Source organism: Cydia splendana, chromosome Z (genome assembly GCF_910591565.1).
Source record: "Cydia splendana chromosome Z, ilCydSple1.2, whole genome shotgun sequence".
Classification (NCBI taxonomy): domain Eukaryota; kingdom Metazoa; phylum Arthropoda; class Insecta; order Lepidoptera; family Tortricidae; genus Cydia; species Cydia splendana.
Window position 1 is genome coordinate 18,989,224 of NC_085987.1, and position 22,815 is coordinate 19,012,038.

The 22,815-nt window shown below is 37.4% G+C and overlaps 1 protein-coding gene across 4 annotated transcripts in view; it reads left to right on the forward strand.

The window, feature by feature from the left end:
* Positions 1–13,962, forward strand: part of LOC134804720 (maternal protein pumilio) — a 362,073-nt gene extending 348,111 nt beyond the window's left edge. For 3 of the 4 annotated variants that reach the window (XM_063777883.1, XM_063777885.1, XM_063777886.1), the window contains 2 exons: positions 11,884–12,089; positions 12,309–13,962. In XM_063777883.1, the coding sequence (XP_063633953.1) occupies positions 11,884–12,089; positions 12,309–12,555 (453 nt within the window). In that variant the 3' untranslated portion in view covers positions 12,556–13,962. The remainder of the gene's footprint in view (positions 1–11,883; positions 12,090–12,308) is intronic. The other variant, XM_063777884.1, reaches the window with a different exon arrangement.
* Positions 13,963–22,815: the final 8,853 nt, after the last annotated feature.

Here is a 22,815-nt window from a genome sequence, read left to right on the forward strand (position 1 = left end):
ATCTAGCCGACCATAGGCCAAAGGTGTGTGCGCCATCTATCCGAGAATGACTTTTTCTTGATTTCCTAGGCACGTTTTTTCCTTAGACTTTATTCATCTTATACGAAGTTACATATGTCTTTGGTGTAATAAATAATAAAAATAAAATAAAAATTGTTTATTTCGGACCAACATAATCCATATGAGTGTTAGTAACATGCATCTTAATTGCCTAAAGATTAGTGTACACAAAGAAAAACAATGCAGAGAAAAAGAAAAATAACATAAAAAAAATGAGAATCAAGGAAACAACACATAACAACTTACAACTATACCCCGACTATTACTACTTGTCCCTCCCTACCGCGACCTCAACCCAATACTTAATTAGCGGGCAGTCTAGACGCTCGGCCATACACCTCAGCTTGCTGTTGCCACTGCCGCGCACTCGTTTCAGCAGTGAGGCTATTATTTTCCGCCTAATGTAAAAATAAGTCGTCCGCCCTTGCTTCTGCAAACATGCCAGATGCACTGCAGTTCTTCGGCAGCCTCAACAGCATCCTGAGGATGTTATTGTATTGTATGCGTATTGTGTTGTAGGCCTTCTGCGTAAATTTCACCCACAGCTAAAAAAGTGTCAGTTTCACCTGTTCGTTACACCGTGCAAACCTGCGGGCGATCATATTGCCTCTTACAGCTATCGCTCTTCTGTAATGCCCTGAACACATATTTATGAGATGATAAGCGCGAAAGTGGTGAAGGTGACGTCATAAAGTCGGCAGTACAAACTTTATTTTTTATTTTCTTTTAAACATACCATGTGGGGTACCAAATGAAAAGGCTTTGTGAGTAGATCACAAATACACACACACATACTGTAACATTTTCAATACTTATTGGTCTAATAGTGGGGGAGCCCAAGAGGGGATTTTTGTGTTTACTCGAGCGCGTCAGATTAAGATCTGAGTGATATCTTGCTCCCCCGTGTAGTCTACCTTTACCCCTTTTAGCCATATATGTTGAGACCTTGGTTGGTGGGTGGGTTCAACAAATTGTTAAGCAGATTGTGGATTTGGTCATATTAGTCCAAATTAACGCTATAATTGTGTCTAACGCTAAATCTGATAATTATTTGCACGCATTTCCTTAATCTGACGGTTACAATGTAAAAATTAGGCGTCAAAGTTGTGTTCGACAGATTAAGAAAATTCCTACAAATAAGTGGTATATTAAGTTATAGAAAATATATAGCATTAACGTGGACAAAAAAGACCAAACCCACAAACTGCTTAACGATTTTTTAACCCTCCACCAAACTCCCGAAATTAAAAAAAATTGTAGACCCTTTCCGGCTCGCTGAAAAAAAAATCTTTATATAACTTTTTTTCTTCTTATCATCTAATATTTCGATTCCAATAGGTCTGTACGACGCTCGAGTAACTACACATTTAGCATCGTCGGCTCCCCAACTAACAAATTATTAGAAAACGTTCAAAAATTTTACAATCCACAGTTGACTTTCAAGTGCTCTAAATTGAAAATGGCTGAATGGATTAGTCCAAAATACATACCAAGTGACTGTGAATATCCTCTATATAATGTTAAAAAATAATTAACCTGATATATCAACAAATAAAAAAAGTACTTACATCAAGTTGAAAAAAGTACAATTTTCTGTTAAATTAAACTACAACTATTATTAAAACAAACTAAAAAACCCGACTGTTGACATATATTTTTGTAGTGGCCTTTTTACTAGCTTTCATTTGGTACCCCATATTGCTACAGTACGGGCGTCGTTTTCAAAATTTATATAGCCTGTGTCTGTGTGTCACTACCACAATTCTGACGAATTCAACCTCACCTCACATGTCAAAAACCGTCCAGCCGTTTGGGCTGTAGGGCGTGTCAAATAAATAGACATAGTATATACATACCCACGCTAGTAAAACGATACCCTCCTTCTGATGCAGTCGCGTAAAAATACGTTTCCAGTAACAAAATAGTATAAAATAGGATTTTTACCCGACTGCATCAGAAGGAGGATAATGTTTTTCGAGCGTTGCCCAAACAAGTTATTTGAGGCAAAAGGTATAAACTTAACAAAAGTAAATATGGTCTCCATTAAAAAAAATAAGATTGTTCATAACTTATGCTAATAAGAGAACGTTCTCGAGAAAGTTGGAAATTTTCCGGAAATTTCTTCGGAAAGGAATTCTCAGAATCGAGAACGTTCTCATCGGCACATCACTATACTAGACGTATTCCTAGTTGGAGGTGATCGAGGAGCTAAAAAGCATATATTTGACCCCCCTATGTCTGGCCAAAAATCTATAGTTAATCCATGATTTTTTAATTTTTGTATGAACCTACCAGTTTTGATAGTACCTTCTTAAGACGTTTTTAAAGTAGACTATATTTGCTACAATACGACGTACCGGCTCCCGTTTAAGGGCATATATGTCCAAATGTCAGAGAGGCTAGGTGTCATAATGTCCATGGTCAATTACACCGAATGTAATAATGGCCTGATGACGGAAAGTCCAGATGTAACAATACCCATTTGTCAATAAGTCCGGATGTTATGATGCCCTAATGTCATAATGTCTAGGTGTCACAATGTCCAAAATGCAAAAAAGTCCAAATGTCATATTTCCCTAATCATCATATACAGTGTGTTTTTTTTAAGTGGGACAGTATGGGGAAATCCCAAAGTATAAGAGATACAGGGAAACTGTCTTAGGAAACATTAGGTACTTTTTTGTGAAAAAAAAAATGGTATAGTCAAAATTTTGGTCAAGTGTGAGTTGTCCCTAAAAATGATTAATTTTGATGAAATTTTTTTTTGACGCACATCTACTCAGTTTCATGAGGGGATCATTTTATTGTATGGGAAGAAAAAAATCGGGACAGCAGAAGTTAGTCAAATTTAAGAAAATCGTTTTCATTTTTACAACCCGTGTAAATTGAAAACCACTGCCCACTGCAAGGTTTTTATTTAAAAAATATTGCCTATTCCAGTTTTACATTTGAATTTGGAACACTTTATTTGGTTTAAAAAGGATTAAAATACTTTAAGATATTCTTACGCGAGCCTTACCTTACAAATCTAATTTAAAAAAAAAACAAATTTTAAATTTGGAACTTCTTGAAACAAACAGTATTTTACTTGATATTTCATTGTTTAAAGTTAACATTATGTTAAGTTTTCGTCATGGAATTACCAAACTCGCATAAAGTAGATTTAATTGAAGCGTATTTTGTAAATTATCGTAGCTCTGTGAATGCGTTACAGTGGTATCGGGAACGTTATCCGGACCGCGATCAACCGGACCGCAAAATTTTTGACAAACTGGTGAAAAATTTAAGAAAGGGAGGCTGTTTTAAATTAAAACGGAAGAGACGAGCCACAGTAATAAATGAATTTACAACTATCGCAATCTTAGGATATTTTGAAGCCTACCCAAAAGCCTCATTGAGGGAAGCTGCTAACACTATCGGTGTGCATAAATCTACAGTACGAAAGGTATTGAAGGCTTACAAGTACAAGTGTTACATAGAAGGTCATCTTGTACAAGCATTGCTTCCAGGAGACACTGACCGGAGATTAGCATTTTGCCAGTGGTTTGTAGCATGCTCGATTAGAAACCCGTCTTTTCCAAGCCGGATTATTTGGACAGATGAATGCAATTTTTCAAACAATGGCATGTACAATAGAAAAAATAATCATTTTTGGGCACGTACAAACCCCTTCCGAACTACGGCAACCCATAACCAGGTCCGCTTTTCCTTTAATTGTTGGTGTGCAATATTAGATAATAAAATCTTTGCCATTAAAATTTACCATGGAACATTGAATAGTCAAAAATATCAGGAAATATTAAACATGGCTGTGGATTTAGTAGATATGGCAATTCCATTAAATAATTTGAATAATATCATCTACCAACAAGACGGCGCCCCTGCCCACAATAGTATCGCTACGAAACAGTTTTTAAATGAACATTTTCTTGATCGCTGGATGGGCACAAATGGCCCTATTAAATGGCCACCACGTTCACCCGATTTAACACCGTTGGATTTTTTCATTTGGGGGTACCTTAAAGGTCGAATTTATGCAGATACTTACAACTCGGTACAAGAGTTAAAAGACGCAGTGCATTATCATTTGAACAACATACATCACAACGCCTTGTCTAAAGCTACCAGAGGTGTTCTGAAACGCGCTCGTGCCTGCATTCGACAAGAGGGAGGCCACTTTGAACATTTACTTTAATGTAAAATTATTTTATTAAATTTACCTAACTTCTGCTGTCCCGATTTTTTTCTTCCCATACAATAAAATGATCCCCTCATGAAACTGAGTAGATGTGCGTCAAAAAAAAATTTCATCAAAATTAATCATTTTTAGGGACAACTCACACTTGACCAAAATTTTGACTATACCAATTTTTTTTTCACAAAAAAGTACCTAATGTTTCCTAAGACAGTTTCCCTGTATCTCTTATACTTTAGGATTTCCCCATACTGTCCCACTTAAAAAAAACACACTGTATATAAAATTGAAAAACCAGAACGGGATAAAAAACGAGCGAAGAAGCGAGATGGCGCCTTATAAATTTCTAAAAAAGTTTTTGACACGTATCTCTAATACGACGCACGTATGATAAGAAAAAACTGTTTAAATCTATTATCTAAATATGAGAATAGAACTCTAGAGCATAAAAACTATCGCTTTCGATGCGTATTTAATTTACAATAAGCAAAAGAAAATTTCATAACAATCTACATTTTACGATGGTCGGTCATTTTCGGCAACTCTCGGTTAGTTTCGTGTCGTCGGTGCTACAGACTAGACCAAATTATTCGTAAGTTAAAGTAACCTAAATTATGTTTGTCATGTTGGTATACAGTTATTTCGGCGTTTTTTTACACGAAGTAAAATAAAAAGTGCTGTCAACCTCAACCTTAGTCTATAGGGCCCATACGAGTGACTTATGCCATATATGACTTATCAATCAAATTAATATTATCATATTATTAATAATTCGTATTTTGTTGTTTTAAATTTCTTTTTGAGTTATATTATTCAGATTGACTTTCACGGCTTCGGCAAACAGTATCATTCGTCCGGGGAACGGGCTGAGATGGGCCAAAAATACAAAGTTGATAGTAAGTTATGTAGGTAGATAAAGTGCATGTTCAGATATTTTGGAGCAACCTGATGAAAATAAGCAAATGTACAGTCAGCAGTCAGCCAAATATCGTAATATAATTTTGTTGCCATAGAAATAAGGATGTGGTCCGATATAGTGGCGAAATATTGAGAGACAAAAGCGGCTAAATTCAGTGGTGGCTCGGACACTTAGAGAGAATGGGAGAGGATCGTGCCGTGAAGAGAGTGTACTTGGGACAACAAAATGGGAGACGCCCGAGTGGACGTCCCAGCTACCGCTGAAACGACTTAGTTCCTCAAGACCTGCTCAACCTCGGCCATGGCGACTGGCGAGAGCTATCGCAAGACCGAGAAACATGGCGTGATCTGGTGTCGGAGGCCAGGACTAATTTTGGGTCGTTGCGTCACCGTAGCCTTAGTAAGTAATGTTAATATCCAGAAAGGGAAATGGGGACTAGACTACCTACGTTTGTATGGAAAGGCGATTTAAGCGTTAAGTTTAAGGAGAGTTAAGGGGATTAATAATTTTGCAACTAGGCTTATAAAAACAAATCATAATTTTATCTTGAAACAAGTTTTAAATAAATACCAACGTAGATGAAAAAATACAATCTTGCCTTTTATCAAATCACATCATTTTTTGGGAAATTTGGGAATTAAGTTATCTAAATAACGGCTACAAATAAGAAATCCCTATCACAGTTATAACTTATAAACCATGGCAGGGTTGAATACATAATAATGTCGGTATTTAACTAAACATAAGACAAACTCTTTATTTTATTTACGCGAGCGGAGCTGCGGGCGCGTCTAGTATAAAATAGTCGTGGTGTCAAAATGTCCAGATGGCATATTTCCCTTATTTCAGGAATTCCCATAGTTTCAAAAGCCTAGGGAAAGCAATGTTAACAGAACTAATTGGCAATAAAATAGTATCGTATTATTTATTTTGATAGTTTACAGACAGGTTTTCAAGCCAAGTACATTGTACTTGTCAGTTATTTGGACCTGGGGTCAATATATGTAGTAAAAATAAAATATTGCGGTTAGACACGTTAGATCAAAATGGCAATCCCTTTTTGAACCAATACAGCTAGGTTTCAACACGAAAGGTGGGTGCGAGGCAGCCGTCCATGCCCTAAGGACCTACCTTTCACTCGATGATTGCGAAATTGTTGTCAAAATGGACGTTAAAAATGCTTTTAATTCGGTTAGTAGAGACACCTTGCTGACAGAAGTTAAGGACAAAATTCCAGAACTATACAATTAGAATTATCTTTTCTTTTGCTATTCAGACTCATCTAAATTAATGTACAAGTCACATGAATTATCTTCTGAAGTTGGCTGTCAGCAGTGTGACCCTCTCGGGCCAGCAATTTTTAGTTTGGCTATAAATCCAATTATCAAAAAATTAAAATCAAAATTCAATGTGTGGTACTTAGATGACGGAACCCTAGGAGGCGACGTGAATACTGTGCTTTCTGATTTGTCTTTTATTAAGAGTAGTTTCGAAAATATTGGTTTAGAACTGAATTTAAGCAAATGCGAACTCTTTATTCAAAAATCTTCTTGTACTTTGACCGACTTAGGGGCTATTCATAAATTACGTCATTTCAAATTAGGGGGGGGGGGTCTGGACATCGGATGACGGTAGCATGAAGTAGGAGGAAATGGGGTCATTTGAAGCATGATTTTTGGATGATGATAGGGGGGGGGGGGTCAAAAATCGTCAAAAATCGATGACGTAATTTATGGACAGCCCCTTACAACCCAAATTTGACGATCTGACTCCCAATATCAAATCAGTAGACAAGTATTCTCTTTGCCTCCTGGGTTCTCCTATATTCGAAGAATCTTTTCCTGATAATATTTCTAACTCTATAACTAAATTTAAAAGTCACACGGATCGCTTACTCGAAATTAGCCCTCATTATGCTCTTGTGATTCTTAAATTCTGCATTTTTGTCCCTAAATTTACGTCTGTCCTCCGCTGTTGTCCTTTTTGGAAACATTAAAATTTATTGTCGCCTATAGATGATTTGATCAAAATTAGTTTAGAGACGATTCTAAACATTCAGCTAAGTGAGCCTTCCTGGTCTCAAGCGTCCCTCCCTATTCGGTTTGGAGGTTTAGGAATTCGCAAAATTTCCAGTGTGACTTCCCCAGCCTTTTTGGCGTCCACTCATAGCACGTCTGGTCTCATAGGAAATATCTTAAGGGCTTTGCCCACAAACTGTGAGATTGCGGGCTTTGAGGACGCTAAAAATGCTTTTAAAATTGCTTGCCCAGGCAAACAATTTCCAGACAACCCGAATTCACAAAGGAGTTGGGATAATGTTTACTGTGATTTAACTTACAATACTCTCCTAAACAACTGTACAGGTCCAGATCGCGCGAGGCTTTTGGCGGTCGGAACCCGGGAAGCCGGTTACTGGCTACATGCCCATCCTTCGCCCAATACTGGTACTTTCTTGGATCCGACCTCCCTTAGACTGGCGACTGGTTTGCGACTCGGGGTTTCGGTGTGTACGCCACACATATGCTCTTGTGGCACGGACGTGGACCGACTGGGACACCACGGATTATCTTGTCAAAAAAGTGCAGGCCGTTTTTCGAGACATGCGTCGCTTAATGACATAATCCTTCGGTCTCTTGCCACCATCAATGTGCCTGCTCTTCTTGAGCAGACTGGCATTATCAGAGATGATGGCAAGAGGCCCGATGGGGTGTCCTTAGTTCCTTGGAGCTTGGGACGGATGTTAGTGTGGGATGCTACCTGCGTAGACACACTGTCACCGTCCCACCTCCAACGGACTAATGTAAAAGCGGGCGGGGCGGCGGAAAGCCTCGAAATTTTAAAACGTAACAAATATAAGAGCCTCGGTAGAGAGTACCATTTTGTACCATTTGGAGTTGAAACTCTAGGTCCATGGGGTCCCAGCGCGCATAAGTTGTTCGCAGAAATCGCGAAGCGTCTGGTTGACGTAACTGGTGCAGGTGTATCAGCATTGCGATACAGCGAGGAAATGCTGCCAGCATCCTTGGTACAATGCCGCAGGGGCCTATTTTAGATTTAAGCTAGTTATTAATTTCGTTTAGTAGTACCACTGTATATATTATTGTATGTAAATAAATGATTTAAATATTCGTTCCATAGTTAAATTGGTAGCAGGGCCATCTATCTCATAAACATAAATATTTGGGCTATTTGTTAGGAAAGAGAACATTTTGATATCTGGACATTTTGTCACCTGGGCATTTTGTCACTAGGGGATTATAACTAGCGTCCGGAGTAGCGGTGGCAAATTTCACACAGAGGGAAATGGAGTCGCCTAAGTATGTTTATGATTAAACGAATAACGATTAAATGATTAATTTTGCATAATGCATACTTCCTATAATTCTGTTGCGAGCATTACCTATACCTAAGTTTGGGAAATGGTAATATGATTTTTTTATCAAAATATTATTCACATTTTTTTATTAAAATAAAATTACTAGATTAAGAAGTAATACCTGCCGTACATATTATTTTCTACGCCATTGAACTAAAATTGGTGGCTGGAATTAAGTGAGGTCTTCCTCACTGTCTTCAGTTAAGTGCGTATCCATGTTATAAAATGAATGGACTACGGCCACTTGTTCGTGCCACTTTTTCGGAATAAATCAGTTTCTTAATTTACTTTACTACTTTAGGTAAATAAATAATTTATTCATTCAATCTTTAAAAGATAGTAATAAATAACAACTCCATTACCCTCTGTGTGAAATTTGCCACTGCTCCTCCGGACGCTAATTATAACATTCGAACTTTTTTACACTTGGCATTATGACATCAGTGGCCTATTTTATAAAGCTACAAGTTACAATTTACAAGCGGAAGTCTCGTTCTAACACATAGGGTTAGAAAGAGATTTCCGCTTGTAAATTGTAGCTTTATAAAATAGGCCACTGGCCTTCCTGGCAGTGTGGCATTATAATATAACAGTATGACTAAATGACAGAAGGATATAACAACACCTAGAGTTTCTGGCAATAGGACAATAATACATACGGACAGGATAGTAAGGACTGTATCGTTTATTATAAATACAGATAAAACCTGGTCTAACTGTTGACGTGTGTATTATTTTGTATTACTATGTTCTTAATGTATAATCTGGGGGTATTTTTAAGCCATATCTGATATAAGAAGGTTTTACATTTATTTTATTTTAGGGACTTTATGATGATTTTAATACCGTCTAGTAAATGTAATTTGGACAAGCCTATCGAGCTTAATTTGAGACTATTTCACCGATTCCTTGGTACGATTTAAAGAAACAAAAGGTTAATATGCTGCCAAAATATGCCATCTAATTGTCATTTTCATGATTGCTCAATTGAACATCCACAGAATAAATGTGGTGAATTTTTATCTTTACATGAAAACTACTTTTTATGCAACATTTTGGATTCCCGTCAATTTCTGACGCCAGCGAAATGAGGGAAACAGCTAAAAGAATCTACCGAAATCCAAAGCCTAACGGACATTCATGGCGTTGAACCATGGCTAGAACAGGTCGATAGAAACGCTCCATGATGGTTATATTGTATACCAAAGTCGGGGTTGTCGTAAGTAACATGCCATATTCTCTAAAAGGCCACCAAGCACAGATCCAAAACTTTTTTTCCAACTAAAAGAAATGATTAGACTATGCCCAGATGTTTCGCTTTACGAATCATATATAATTGCTGTTTACATAGTACGATTTTTTTTGTGTAATATCTCGTCTTGTTCGCAAACCGTAAATTTTCTTGTAGTATTTGTCCAAAATCGTTGTAGTTACTCGGGAGGATTGGGTAAATATTGTCCACACCATATGCTTTACGTGATCTCCCAGGACGAAATGTTACTTATTATTAAAGCACTAATTAAACTATATGTGTATTTTTTTTATAAAAATATAATACCAGAAAAAACGGCTAAGTAAAGTTGTATTCATAATAACGATACAGTCCTTAATGCATCATTTACAAAAAAACTAAAAGCACTCCTTATTGACCTTGCGTGCTACAATGTAAACGAGTTTCTGCAAAAAGATCATTGATCCTAACACTATTCGAACCCTGTAAATAAAAAATAAAACAATATGTGCAATTTCATGTAATGCATGTAGTATCTATTAACTTAATAATTTTATTTTATTTTTGAATATTTTGTATATTTGTTTGACATGTAAATGAGATGTAGGTACATTTATCAATAAATCATCTGAAATCTGAATCTGGACTTATTCGCAGTAGGGCATTGTGACTCTGGACGTTTTGACATTTGGACATATATGCCCCTAAAGGCCGGGTCCAATTGTTTTAAAAACAATTAGACCCGGTAGGTCGTATTGTAGCAAACTTATTCTGCTTTAAAAACGACTTAAGAAGGTACTACATCTACAGTTAGACTAAGAAAAGTCTGCAGCGATTTTGGTAGCCCACGCAGTGCAAGTGTTATTTTAAACGTCAAATTTCTACGAAATCATGACGTATAAGTAAATAACACTTGCACTGAGTGGGCTATCAAAATCGCTGCAGACTTTTCTTGGTCTAACTCTAGTCCTTTAGGGCAGGGGTCTCCAAACCCCGGCCCGCGACGCGTTCCAGTCCGGCCCGCCGACACCCCCTGCTTTAGGGTTATGTTATAAGCCCCCAAATCTAAAAAAACCGCAATTTTGGCGGTTTTTTCGATTTTTGACTAAGTTGCGTTCGGCGCTCGAGGTTTCATATTTGGATTATTCATTGAGCCAACAATATAAACAAGTCTGAAAAAATCAGGACTACCGGATTTGACACAAATGAACCGCGTTACAAAAGATACTGGATTATTATATCTCGAAACGAAAATTAGAATGCCGGGGATTTTTTTAATAATTTTATCTATGTAGCCTATGTGGTTATAATAATCTTAATCAATTATCTCCCGCCAAAAATTATAGGAAAGGTAGGAAAAAAACGAAAATTAATTTTCTACTAATTGACCTATATAAATAAACAAAATTAAGCAAGAAGGTACTGACAAAGGGGCTCGTTGATGTCTGTTGGCTTTTCGTTTCGTTCTCTTGACCGCGGCGAGCTGTTATTGGTCAATTTTATTATAGTTGACTAAACCGTTTCGATCTGAATATTATAGTTGAGTTGGGAGCCCATGCATGAGAAGTACCCAATTACAGTATACTAAATCTTAATTCAACCATTACAGTCGACAAGTAGAGAAAGTTTATTTTTAAAATAATAAAGAAATATGAATCAAACTTAAATCAAAAAGCATGAGCCACTTTAATTAACAATGATTAAACAATTGTTCATGTCATGTGAATGGTTTTTGAATGAATACCCCCGAAAATCCAATATCTCTGGATATACAATAACTTCATATAACTTTCTAAGATTTCATATTATAACTTGCTAACTTTAAAAGTGCGGTACCGACACTACTATGAGGTACCAATCCGTAAACATCTATTTGAATATTTTATTACATTGCAAAAAATTGTTAGTTTATACTAATAACAACATTAACAACCAGGGAAGTTAACAAAAGCTATTTTGTAATGAACTTTTCGACTTACACTGTATTGGTTTTAGTATAACACGGACCAATAAATTGCCCCGGTCAAAATAGATAGTTTTATGCTCTTTGTATCGACTAACTTGTACTAAAATAATAAGCAGGCAGTTGTGTGTCGTTTCAGGATCAGTATGGCAACTATGTAGTGCAACACGTGCTAGAGCACGGCGCAGCGGAGGACCGGTCGCGGCTGGTGGCGGCGGTGCGCGGTAAGGTGCTGCAGCTCTCTCAGCACAAGTTCGCCTCCAACGTCGTCGAGAAGTGCGTCACGCACGCTACGCGCAATGAACGCGCGCTCCTCATTGATGAACTCTGCGGATTCAATGATAAGTCAGTATCTGCATTGCTTACTTTACCTACATTACGCAAATCAAACTGTCCTTGATGAAGTTGCTGGAATTAACTACATCATTCATTATTAACTTATATTTACACAATGTGCGTTTCATCATCAAGGAATGGTTTTGATTTGATATAATGTAATCATATTTAATTTCAATACAATTCCTTTCGATCTATTCTTAGTTCGGTCTGTAATATTGATCGCAGTCGTGCGTTTTTCAGTGCACTTCACGTGATGATGAAGGATCAATATGCCAACTACGTGGTACAGAAAATGATCGACGTAGCGGAACCTACGCAGCGCAAAGTTCTAATGCACAAGATACGCCCACACATCGGTTCGCTGCGCAAGTACACCTACGGGAAACACATTATTGCCAAATTGGAGAAATTTTTTATGAAAGCGCCGGAGCTAGGACCTATCGGCCCGCCGCCGCCAAACCCTGTCCTGTAGTATGTGTAAAGTATTAACGTCCGCGGGCTCAAGCTGATGCGACGGCGCGGGTGTCCCCGCCTATTATAAATTTTGTGAATATTGAGATTGTACATTTGTAACTAAGAGCTCGCCGCTTCGTCGTCCACCGTTCACCGGCATTATCACGCCGCCCGCTGCGACCCTCTCCTAGAATAAGTAGCGGCATACAACAGCCGCATAAAATCTGATTAGGTATTAATATTGTCGTGCACCGCGTCGTGTCTGTGTATGGTAAGCTCGTGAAGTACCTATAATTATTGTGTTAGTCGTATTGTTGTGTTGTGAGAGGCGACGGCGACGGCACCGGCGGACGCGCCCGGGGCGCGGGGCGCGGGTGGCTTCAGCGCAGGCGTGAGGCGCCCTCTGTACATACCGTAGCAGCAGACTGATGTAAAGAATGATACGATTACTGTAACAATAGTTGTACAGCGTTGACGCCGACTCTGGTGCTCGGCCGTCGCGTCACTGTGGCGTAGTTTTATTGCGTTTCTAGCTCTTAAGTGTTCTAGTATTATTCGTTGTTCGTATGATCTATGTATAAATATTTGATCGTCTCTCATTCTCGTGTAATTTATGAATCGAAGGAAAACAGTGGTCACAAGGACCGAAATGTTTTCGTAATTTAGCTCGTTGTAGAATAACTATTAGCTGGGCTAGGGGACCTTGAATCTTCGAGTGATTGAGAAATGCCGCAGGCAGTTCTAGACAATCGGCACTATAGCCGTGATTCTATTTTATAATTGTAATTTATGTAATTTTGTAATGTATTTTCAAGTCAAGCTCTCGTTTAAGTTAAACCCGGCTTTTAAATCATACTTATCGAATATTGTTTAATGCTGGAATGTATAGTTACTTTAATTTTGTGAAAATGATATTTTTGTATATTTTTATGTAACTAATTTAAGTTATTTAGTTATGTAATTAGCCTTGTCGGAAGCTGGAAGGAGACGGCTCTCGCCGGGAGCGAAGGCCGTCCGCGGACGTGCCGCGCTCTCTTAGCTAGGGTTATAGTGATGATTGTAAAGTCCTGTACTGATAGTTGTAGTTCCGAGGTCTACCTTGCCGGATGCACGTCACAAGCGTAGCTGCTCCTCATTCCCCTGTGTAATTAATTTTATAGGAAGCCTAGTTTCCTATGACACCTCAGATTTTTTACATTTAGAGGTAACTAAAAATTATTGTATATGGCTGTACAAAAATGATTACAAATGATTTGTAAAACCTGTATGTGATGGAATAAGGCGGAACGTCAAGAGTGGCGAGGTGAAACTGATCGCGGCTCCCGCCGTTCCGCTTTGTAGGTTGTACTAGATAACATTTATATGATGATCCATCTATTTAGACATTAATTATAATAAAGCATTTCTGTAATAATATTACAAAGTATATGTTGTTTTATTATTTAATGAACTACTAAAGGGCAAAAACCTCGTTACGTTAGTAATAAAGTCACAGATCTAGAATGTACCTACGTAGTAACTTGGGTCTAACTACTTCCGTTTGGGCCAAATACCTTTCGCCAAATTTCACTTCCCAACAAACTTATCGCAGTAGATTCATTTCCCAAATGAATTTTCGCAAAGGGTATAGCCGGGTAAGCATGGCCAACTGCCCTTAGCGAAAAAATGAATTTCCTTCTACTGGATTATTAACCTATACACCGTGTTTTTATTGAATTCCGTTAACTTCGGGGTATGGTTAAGTACGTTTAAGAAAACTAAATGGCATAGTTAATTTTGAAAAAAAAAAATTTTTTTTCCTTTTTTTTCAGAAAAAATAATATTAAAAAGTAATTAAATGTAGCATATAGCGTTGTTGTAACACGGGCATTACATTTAACTAAACCAAACAATTGAAATCTGTGACATATCAATGTCAATTCGAACATCGATCGACCGAGATTTTACTTAAGTTTAGTAGCAAATGTATGAACTCATTCTAAACACTAATCAATATGTAAACCGGCCTTAAGGCAAGTGTACAAGCTTGTAGAGGCCTTATAGGAAAAAAATAAAATATTGATTATCTTCGAAATGGAGTTAATTAGAATATCGGTGTCTTTGGGAAAGTTACTTGATTTAAGCTCAGGTATGCACCCTTGAAATTAACGGAAATCAAAAAAAACACGGTGTATATGGATGCTGTTAAGCAATAATGAGTCAACCCACATTAATTTTTCAATAAGATGTCAACTCAAAAAATTGACGCTTAAAGTTGACATTTAATTGCAAAATGGATGTGGGATGACTCATTTTTGCTTAACACCATCCATATATGTAGTGCTTTCACAAAAAATTAATCCTCAAATGCTTCAGGTTTTTAAAAAAAATGTAAAAAAAGAAAAAACATTTTTATTTTATTACAGCCAAAGTACTAATCCGATTTTTTTGTAATTTGGGTATGTTGTAGATATAATTAAGGACGCTTACTGAAAAAAATAATATTGAATTATCTCTTGAAAAAATAGTAAAAAATTGAGTTGAAAATTTTAAGAAAAATAAAAAAAATACGTGCGAAATTGCGACAGTTATCATATTTCATGTAAAATGTAATAATGTTTAACATATTTTTTTTTTTTCAAAAATTAAAATCGGGATTAACAGTATGAAAGACTCGAATTTGTAACACCCCCTAATACTTTATACAAAATAACTTGTACGTTATTAGTTATTACAATAGAATGTTACGAGTATATTCCCAACGCAATTTGAATTTAGAACGCGACTTATTTTACTGAGTGCGGACCTTAAACTCCATGGCTGTATGCGGCTAGGGCGTACGACATTCAGAGAATTAATGATTATCCAATCAGATAGTGATGATGATTGAGGACTAATTTTATTTAAAGATTGTATTATTAAAAGTTATAATTTTAATTTCATCATTTCATTCTCAGCCCAGCAATTTTAATTTATACAGTGTGTATTATTTAATTCAGAAACAAGTTATTGATCTTGTAATAGGTATTGCGGGACCTACATACCTATTAGAAGTTAGGGTCTTCAAAGTGCTCTGACTTTATAGGACACAATTATATCTGAACGCGAGAGATATGCGTAAATATTATTTTGTTAAATGAACTAAAATTACGCCGGTTGTGATATTGCTACAATTTTAATCGCTGATACACTCGGAGTAATTAACAATGGAGCCGCCATTAACAGGCGTTCCCCTCTGTCGAAAAAAGGCGGCCAATGGTCAACCACATGTCAACCATATGTATGGACTGACGTTTATCTGACATGACGTACCTATACATTTGATGTGCCCCTCCCCCGCAAAAAACGGCAGACTATTTTGTACCGAAAATTTTAGACATGGCGGCTCCATTGTTAATTACTCCGAGCTGATACAACTACGTAATACTTAATACGAATATATGTATGTAGGTATGGGATATTAAAAAATGCGTACGCCGTAGCCATATATAGCCATGAAAACATATATAGTGCAATAGGTCACATTCTAAATTCAAATTCGTAAAGATTGCGTTCACAATACTTCCCAATCTGACATGTAAACCTTATGGCTTTGTAATAGAGGCTAGCCGTGGCCCCACGTGAGGAGCACGGACAGTAAAGGCGTTAAACATATCCAACTATAACTCCCGTCTTTATTTTGTTGGTTGGACTCATGATCCGCAAGAACGGTGCCTCCTCTTCTATAGATGTATGCAATAAAAACATCACTGCCATGCATATATGTATAATATAATTATGCTAACTATACTATGCTACTATTACTATGCATAGGAATGACGAATTTTGTTTTTACAACTTAGCAGAGAGGATAGAGTATACGGAGTTATATATATATCTTTGAACTTATTGTTAGTATAAGTATAACCTAGCAGTAAACATCAAATGGCATTCCGCACAGGAGTAATCTAAGGAACGCCCACTGCGGGTTCAAACCTACAACGTCCTGTTAGAAAGTCGTACATACGCTACATGTGACATACCTGTCTTCAAAAATTATATAAACTAATGCGATATTAACATAAAACCAGAAGACACAACTTAATAATAGAAATGAAACCCAAAAAAAATAAAAAGCTCGGAAATATATATTTTAAATACAAACTAGTCACATTTTCTCTAACTGTCTATTCTTCGTTGGCAACTGGATGTCAAACAGGAATAGATATTCTTTTTGGGCAACTAGTTGCCCAACACGATGATATATTCTTTTTTGACAACTGGTTACGAAACTTGGTTGCCAAAACGGCCGGAGGGGTTTTAAATACACCATATTTTTTTTTAATTTTTCAATGAATATTTAATACCTTTAAAATTATGTTTAATGTTACGTAATCGCTTTTTCACGCCGCGCGCGTTTCTCGAAAATGAAGCGCGGAGGGCTGTGTTCAGCGTTGAATATTAAGTATAAATAATGGAGATACAGTTCTGGAAGTAGGAATGTTTGATTGGAAATATCCTCCTCTTTTATAGTATTAATTTTGGTTTCTTAAATATTAATACTTTTTGAGATATTTGGGAATTAAGAAAAATCAACTTTTTTCTCCTTTTTTTTGTTAATCACTTTTGTAATTTTTTGTGTGCTAATACACGCTTCGAATACATTTTTCTAGACATCATTACGAATCTAATGAGGTATCACACGTATTTTTAGGAGTATTATCTCTATTTTTCACCGTTTTCCGTTTCTCGAACAGACTATAATAGACATCCGTGTATTGAAAGTTTTGTCCCACTAAATTAATTAATACTTCGTTATGTATAGAAGATTCGTCAACAATTTTGAAATACTACGTAAAAGGGGATCTCATCATCATCAAACGCCATGAAATGCATAGCTCACATCTTTGTATCCTATTTAGTGAGCTTGTGTTCGAAAGTAGGTCTAAATATATTTTTTTTTTCATCCAGAGTTATCAAATTAACATAGTCATGTTTATACTTTTTTAATGAGGAATAATAGGGCTTTTTCTTAAAATTATTGTTTTTTGTCCACATATTAAAATTAAAAAAAAATCTGCTTTTATTTGAAAAACATCGAAAGTCGAATTAAATTTTTTGAATTTTTTAAAGATTTTTATATGAAAACGTATAAATTAAATATCAGAAATGAATTCAGCATCCTTAAATTACACGAAAATGATACCAAACTTGACCACAAGCTAAACTTTTATTTTACAAATTTTGGCGGGCACCCCTCCTTAAGTCAAAATATTTCATCAAAATTTCGATTGGCTCCCCTTCCTAAATCAATCTGTAAGTCAAAAGGAGCAACTGTGCAAAAGGAAATTCCATCATCATTTGCCGTATATCGCACTTTTTTGTCGTGAGCGCCACGGACTAATCGAACTTGACAACAAAATGGCGGGAACCCTAGCACGTCTTATCTCACTCACACAAGCATGGTACGCGTTCACCTACACGAGCTATGACTGGTGCGTAGGAACGCGTTTGTTTCATACATTTGATCGCCAGTGTCAGAGGTGTGCCCCCACTAAATGAGAGGTGGCTCTCAACGTCTCCCGGTCAGTATCTGCTCAAGACCAGCTAACAATCAACTGTGCCAAGTTTCAGCGCATAGTCTCAAAGTGCAAGGTCCCCATACAACGGTGTGCACTAACAAACCAGCTATAGCCCTTTTCACATCTGTTATATTCCTACCCAAAAAATTCGTTATTTTTTTTCTTTCAGTACAAACGGTATTTTTTGTATTTGGATTAAGTTATTGTAACATATTACCATAAAAAATAAACTACATTAGTATAAGCATTAAAAATTAGTGATTTTTAAACTCAAACATTATTTTTGTACAAACGCGAGAACCTCAAAAAATGGTCTGACTAGACGAAATTATATGCATCGGGGCTCGTACTAAAAGTTAACGTAATTTGGGTGGATTAGGTTTGAACTGCGATCTTCACAAAACCGAACCTCTATCAGAAAAGTGGGTTAGGTTGGGTTAGAACTGACCCTTACAGAAAATAAATGCTACTAGAATAGTGGGTTAGGTTAGGTTAGAACTGCGACCCTTACAGAAACGAAATTAACTAGAAAAAGGTCACGAAGTGGATTAATTAATTAAATAGGATAACCTTTAACGAGATGTTAAATATTTACATGTTATGTAAGTAAAATGCTTCGAGCAACACCGGCTTCCGACACATCGGAAGGGAGGGGCCCAAGCGATATCTCACCGTACAAATCTTTCTGCCATTTTTCGCGGGGGGGAAAGGTGCACACAGTCGCACTTCTCACACACTTACATACAAAATCCAATCTGTAATGACGACACAAATACATAGAAAATGACACACGTCAAATAGTGAATAGAATCAGGCGTTACTTTGCGGAAATCCATACTAATTAAAACCAAAATATTATTTTGCTAATCCGCGAAAAGATAACGTACTAGTCAATCAGTGCTAACCCGTTATACTTACTTGCGTATTTTTACATGCAATTAATATTCCCACCCTCCCACCGCAAAAATAAATACGCAAATAAATATAACAAACCACCACCAAAAGAATAAACCTCGACACGTGTTTCGCCTCTCTACGAGGCATCCTCAGGAGTTGTTGACGGTCTGACGCCCGGCAACGGAATGACCTGTCTCTGCTTCTTTCATACCTCCCGGAGGGAGGTATGAGATGCCTTCCCATCCCTTTTGGGGATTTTTGGCGGTTTCGAATCGCCGCCCGTAACTACGGGCGGGTCTATTTAGTGCCCTTTTTCTAAGGGCGGGGGCTTCATGGCCATAGCTGGCCATGCGAGTGGCCTGTCATGGCGTTTATGTCCCTCGGTGGCCTGTCAGTGGCTTAGTGGACTGCGGGATCCTCAACCACTGTCCGGCGTTTCTTCTTCTTGCGCCAGGGCTCTGGGGAGCTGGCGCAGTCTGCCCTGTGACGTGTGAATGACCTGTCTAGAATGGTCGGCCATATTTATACCTTGACCACTCCCCCTACCGTGCAAGTGTGAGTGAGATGGAAAAATTCGTAATAACGGCGATGACGCAACATTCAATTGTTCGTTAAGAATCATGCCCCTATTGTTTTTTTTTTTTTTTTTTTTTATTATTTAGCAGGACCTTTATACCCTTGTATACATCGGCCCTATCATGTCCGTTTCTTATATCTCCAGAAATTATGTCATTTACATCTATATAAGTGGTCATTTAAAATAAAAATAATTATAATCTATTTGTTGAGTATAACTTCGGCTAATCTATATGCCATTTGTGCCGTGTCCGATATTGGGTTGCTAAGGATGTGTATAAAGGCACCGATGTCATATGGCATTAGATTGGCCGACGTTATGAGCGCCTCCCTAAGGGCGCGATTTCTACTACACTCTACAAGTATGTGATAGACATCTTCTACTGATCCACAGATATCGCAGTTAGGAGAGTCGATCTGTTTCATTAGAAACCTAAATTTATTGAGGGGCACGTGACCAGTTCGCAATCTATGCGCCGTTACAACAGTTTTTCGACCCATGTTAGCATTAAGGCACCAAGGAATCCGCGGAGGTTCACTTGCTATGGCCTTGTACCAAATTCCTTTTTAAAATATTCTTTCCATAGCAACTGGGTTGTGCTCCTATAGCGGCCAAAAACTTCCAAATAAGACGGTCTAATGATCGTTTCCTTTCCGTCCACTGCAGCCCGTCTAGCCAGCCGATCAGCCATCTCATTACCGGCTAGCCCGATATGAGAAGGAACCCACTGCAGTCGCACTGTGCTATTAATGTGCTTTAACAGAAGGATTTTTTCCAAGATTTCATAAACAGTAGGTACCCCTCTGTGTCCACGGATCGATCTCGAAATGTGTTGTAATGCGCTCTTACTGTCTGAACATATTACTACTTTTCTAATTTGTCTGTTAGAAATATAGGAAAGTGCTTGCGAGATTGCAACCAATTCAACTGTCATCACACAAACATTTCCTACAACCTTAAACATGTTATCCTGGTCACATAAAGGATTACGTGGGTCAAAAAAAGCGGCTCCTTTTCCAAGGGGACTGGACCCATCTGTGTATAAAAATTGCCAATCCTTATAGTTTAGACGTAACTCCTCCAACACATTATATTTAAGACAGTTATATTCATAAGTATTTTTAGAGTCCCTTATGCAGTCTAAATTGGAGGTAACCAGAGTGTTCACATCTATATTTGATACCCACGTGTTAAGAGAAAACATTTGTAGGCGGTCAGATGAGAATATGGTCTCGTCTGCAACGTCCCTACTAGCGGTAACTAGAAGAGGCGGTTTTTTATTTACCCAGTACCTATTCTGATTAAGCAAGGTTAAATTGTGAAGCAGAGAGTTGGTCTCGTTATTTGAAGTGGAAAGAGCCTTTAGTCGGTACTTAATTGCAAGAAACCGCCTCCTGACAAATAGAGGTGGAATGCAAATTTCACTTTCCATACTGTGGATGGGGGTGGTTCGTATGAAGCCGCCTACAATCCTCAGCGCCCTGTTTTGTATTTTATCTAACTTATATGTATTGCTCTTTGCACTGTTGTCGTACAAAAAGCTAGCATAGTCGATTCGGCTCCTAATTAATGCGATGTATATTCTACGTAAGTGCTTAGGATGTAGGCCCCATGATTTACCAGCTAAAACTTGTAATACATTAAGGTTTCTTTGTATTTTATTTATCTGTAATTTCATTGATATGCTTGCCCCAGCGAAGTGACTTATCAAGCCAAAGGCCTAAGTACTTATAAGATATGACCGGTGCTAAAGGCAAATTGTTTATTGTTACATCTACCTGTTGTCGTTTATGCCCTCTGCTGAAAATGCAATATTTAGATTTTTGTTCTGATATCTGTAAACCCAAAGTACCTAAGGTAGTAACAAAATAATCTAATGCTTCCTGAATAGCATTGCAACTAAGGGCGATATTTTTATTACTTTCATATAATATAAAGTCATCTGCATACTGACACATATGTACGTTTGTGATATCACGGCACAATTTGGATGTAGCTATATTAAAAAGAAGCGGGGAAAGGGGATCGCCTTGTGCTAGGCCTTTGCCGGTATGTCTTATTACTGTTTCTTGGCTGTCGGCTGTATCTTTAACTATAAGAATCCTATTACTCAAAAAATTCCACAGGTATTTGCATATCCGCTTACCAACTCCTAAGTCATCTAAAATGTTCATTAATTTATCAATAAGGACATTATTATAAGCGCCTTCGATATCCAGGAAGCAAGCGAGTGTGGGTACATTTGTAGTAAAACCGATTTGTATGTGAGAGATAACTCTAGTCAGACAGTCCAGCGATGACTGGCCTCGCCTAAAACCTGTCGTGCACGGGGATAAAAAATGATTTGACTCTATGTACCATTCAAGTCTTCTAACTAGTAAGAGGTGAAGAGTCTTACATAAACATGATATTAGAGAAATAGGTCTAATCTTAGGAGGTGAGTTTGGATTATTGTCTGGTTTAGGAATGGGGACTACTTTAATCTCTCGCCACTGAGAAGGCAGCTCGCCGGAATTCAGAATAAGATTGTATACAATTAACAGATATTTTTTTGCTGAGTCTGGAAGGTAGTAGTATATTAGAGTAAGTGATTCCGTCATCTCCTGGTGCCGTATCTTTTTTTTTCAAACAATTATTTAGTTCCTGAATAGAAAAACGAATGTCTAAAATAGGGTTATTCGAAAAGCATACGGGAGCTTGTGGAAGGACAAAGTCTGGGGCCAGGCTGTTTAGCATGTTTGTCTTTTCTTCATGTGAAAAGTTGTAACTAGTTTTCTTAAAACCTTTGATCCATCTCATTCGCTGCCACATTTCAGAAGCACTTGTTGATTCATCTACACTACTACAATAATTTTGCCAACTCTCTCTCCTTGCATGTAAAATAGCCTTCTTTGCTTCAGCCGATTTCTGTTCTAAAATATCTAAATTGTGAGGTGTAGGGTTTCTCCTGAAAGTGCTCAACGCGAGCCTGCGGTTGGCTACTAATGCCGATAAAGACGGGTTCCAATAAGGTTTAGGTCTGAATTTTGTATTTGGGTACGGGCATAATTTAACAAGAGGAATACTTTCTAAGGCCGCTAAATTGATTTCTGTAGTAAGGTTATCATACATTTCTTGAACATTTCGGTCTCCATCTGGAAGCCGTAACGTTCGTTCTAAATGTTCTCGATATAGATCCCAATTAGCTAGTTTATAATTTCGTTTTTTATGCATTATCCTAATTTCCTGATATATAATCTTTAGTTTAATGATCATGTGGTCACTG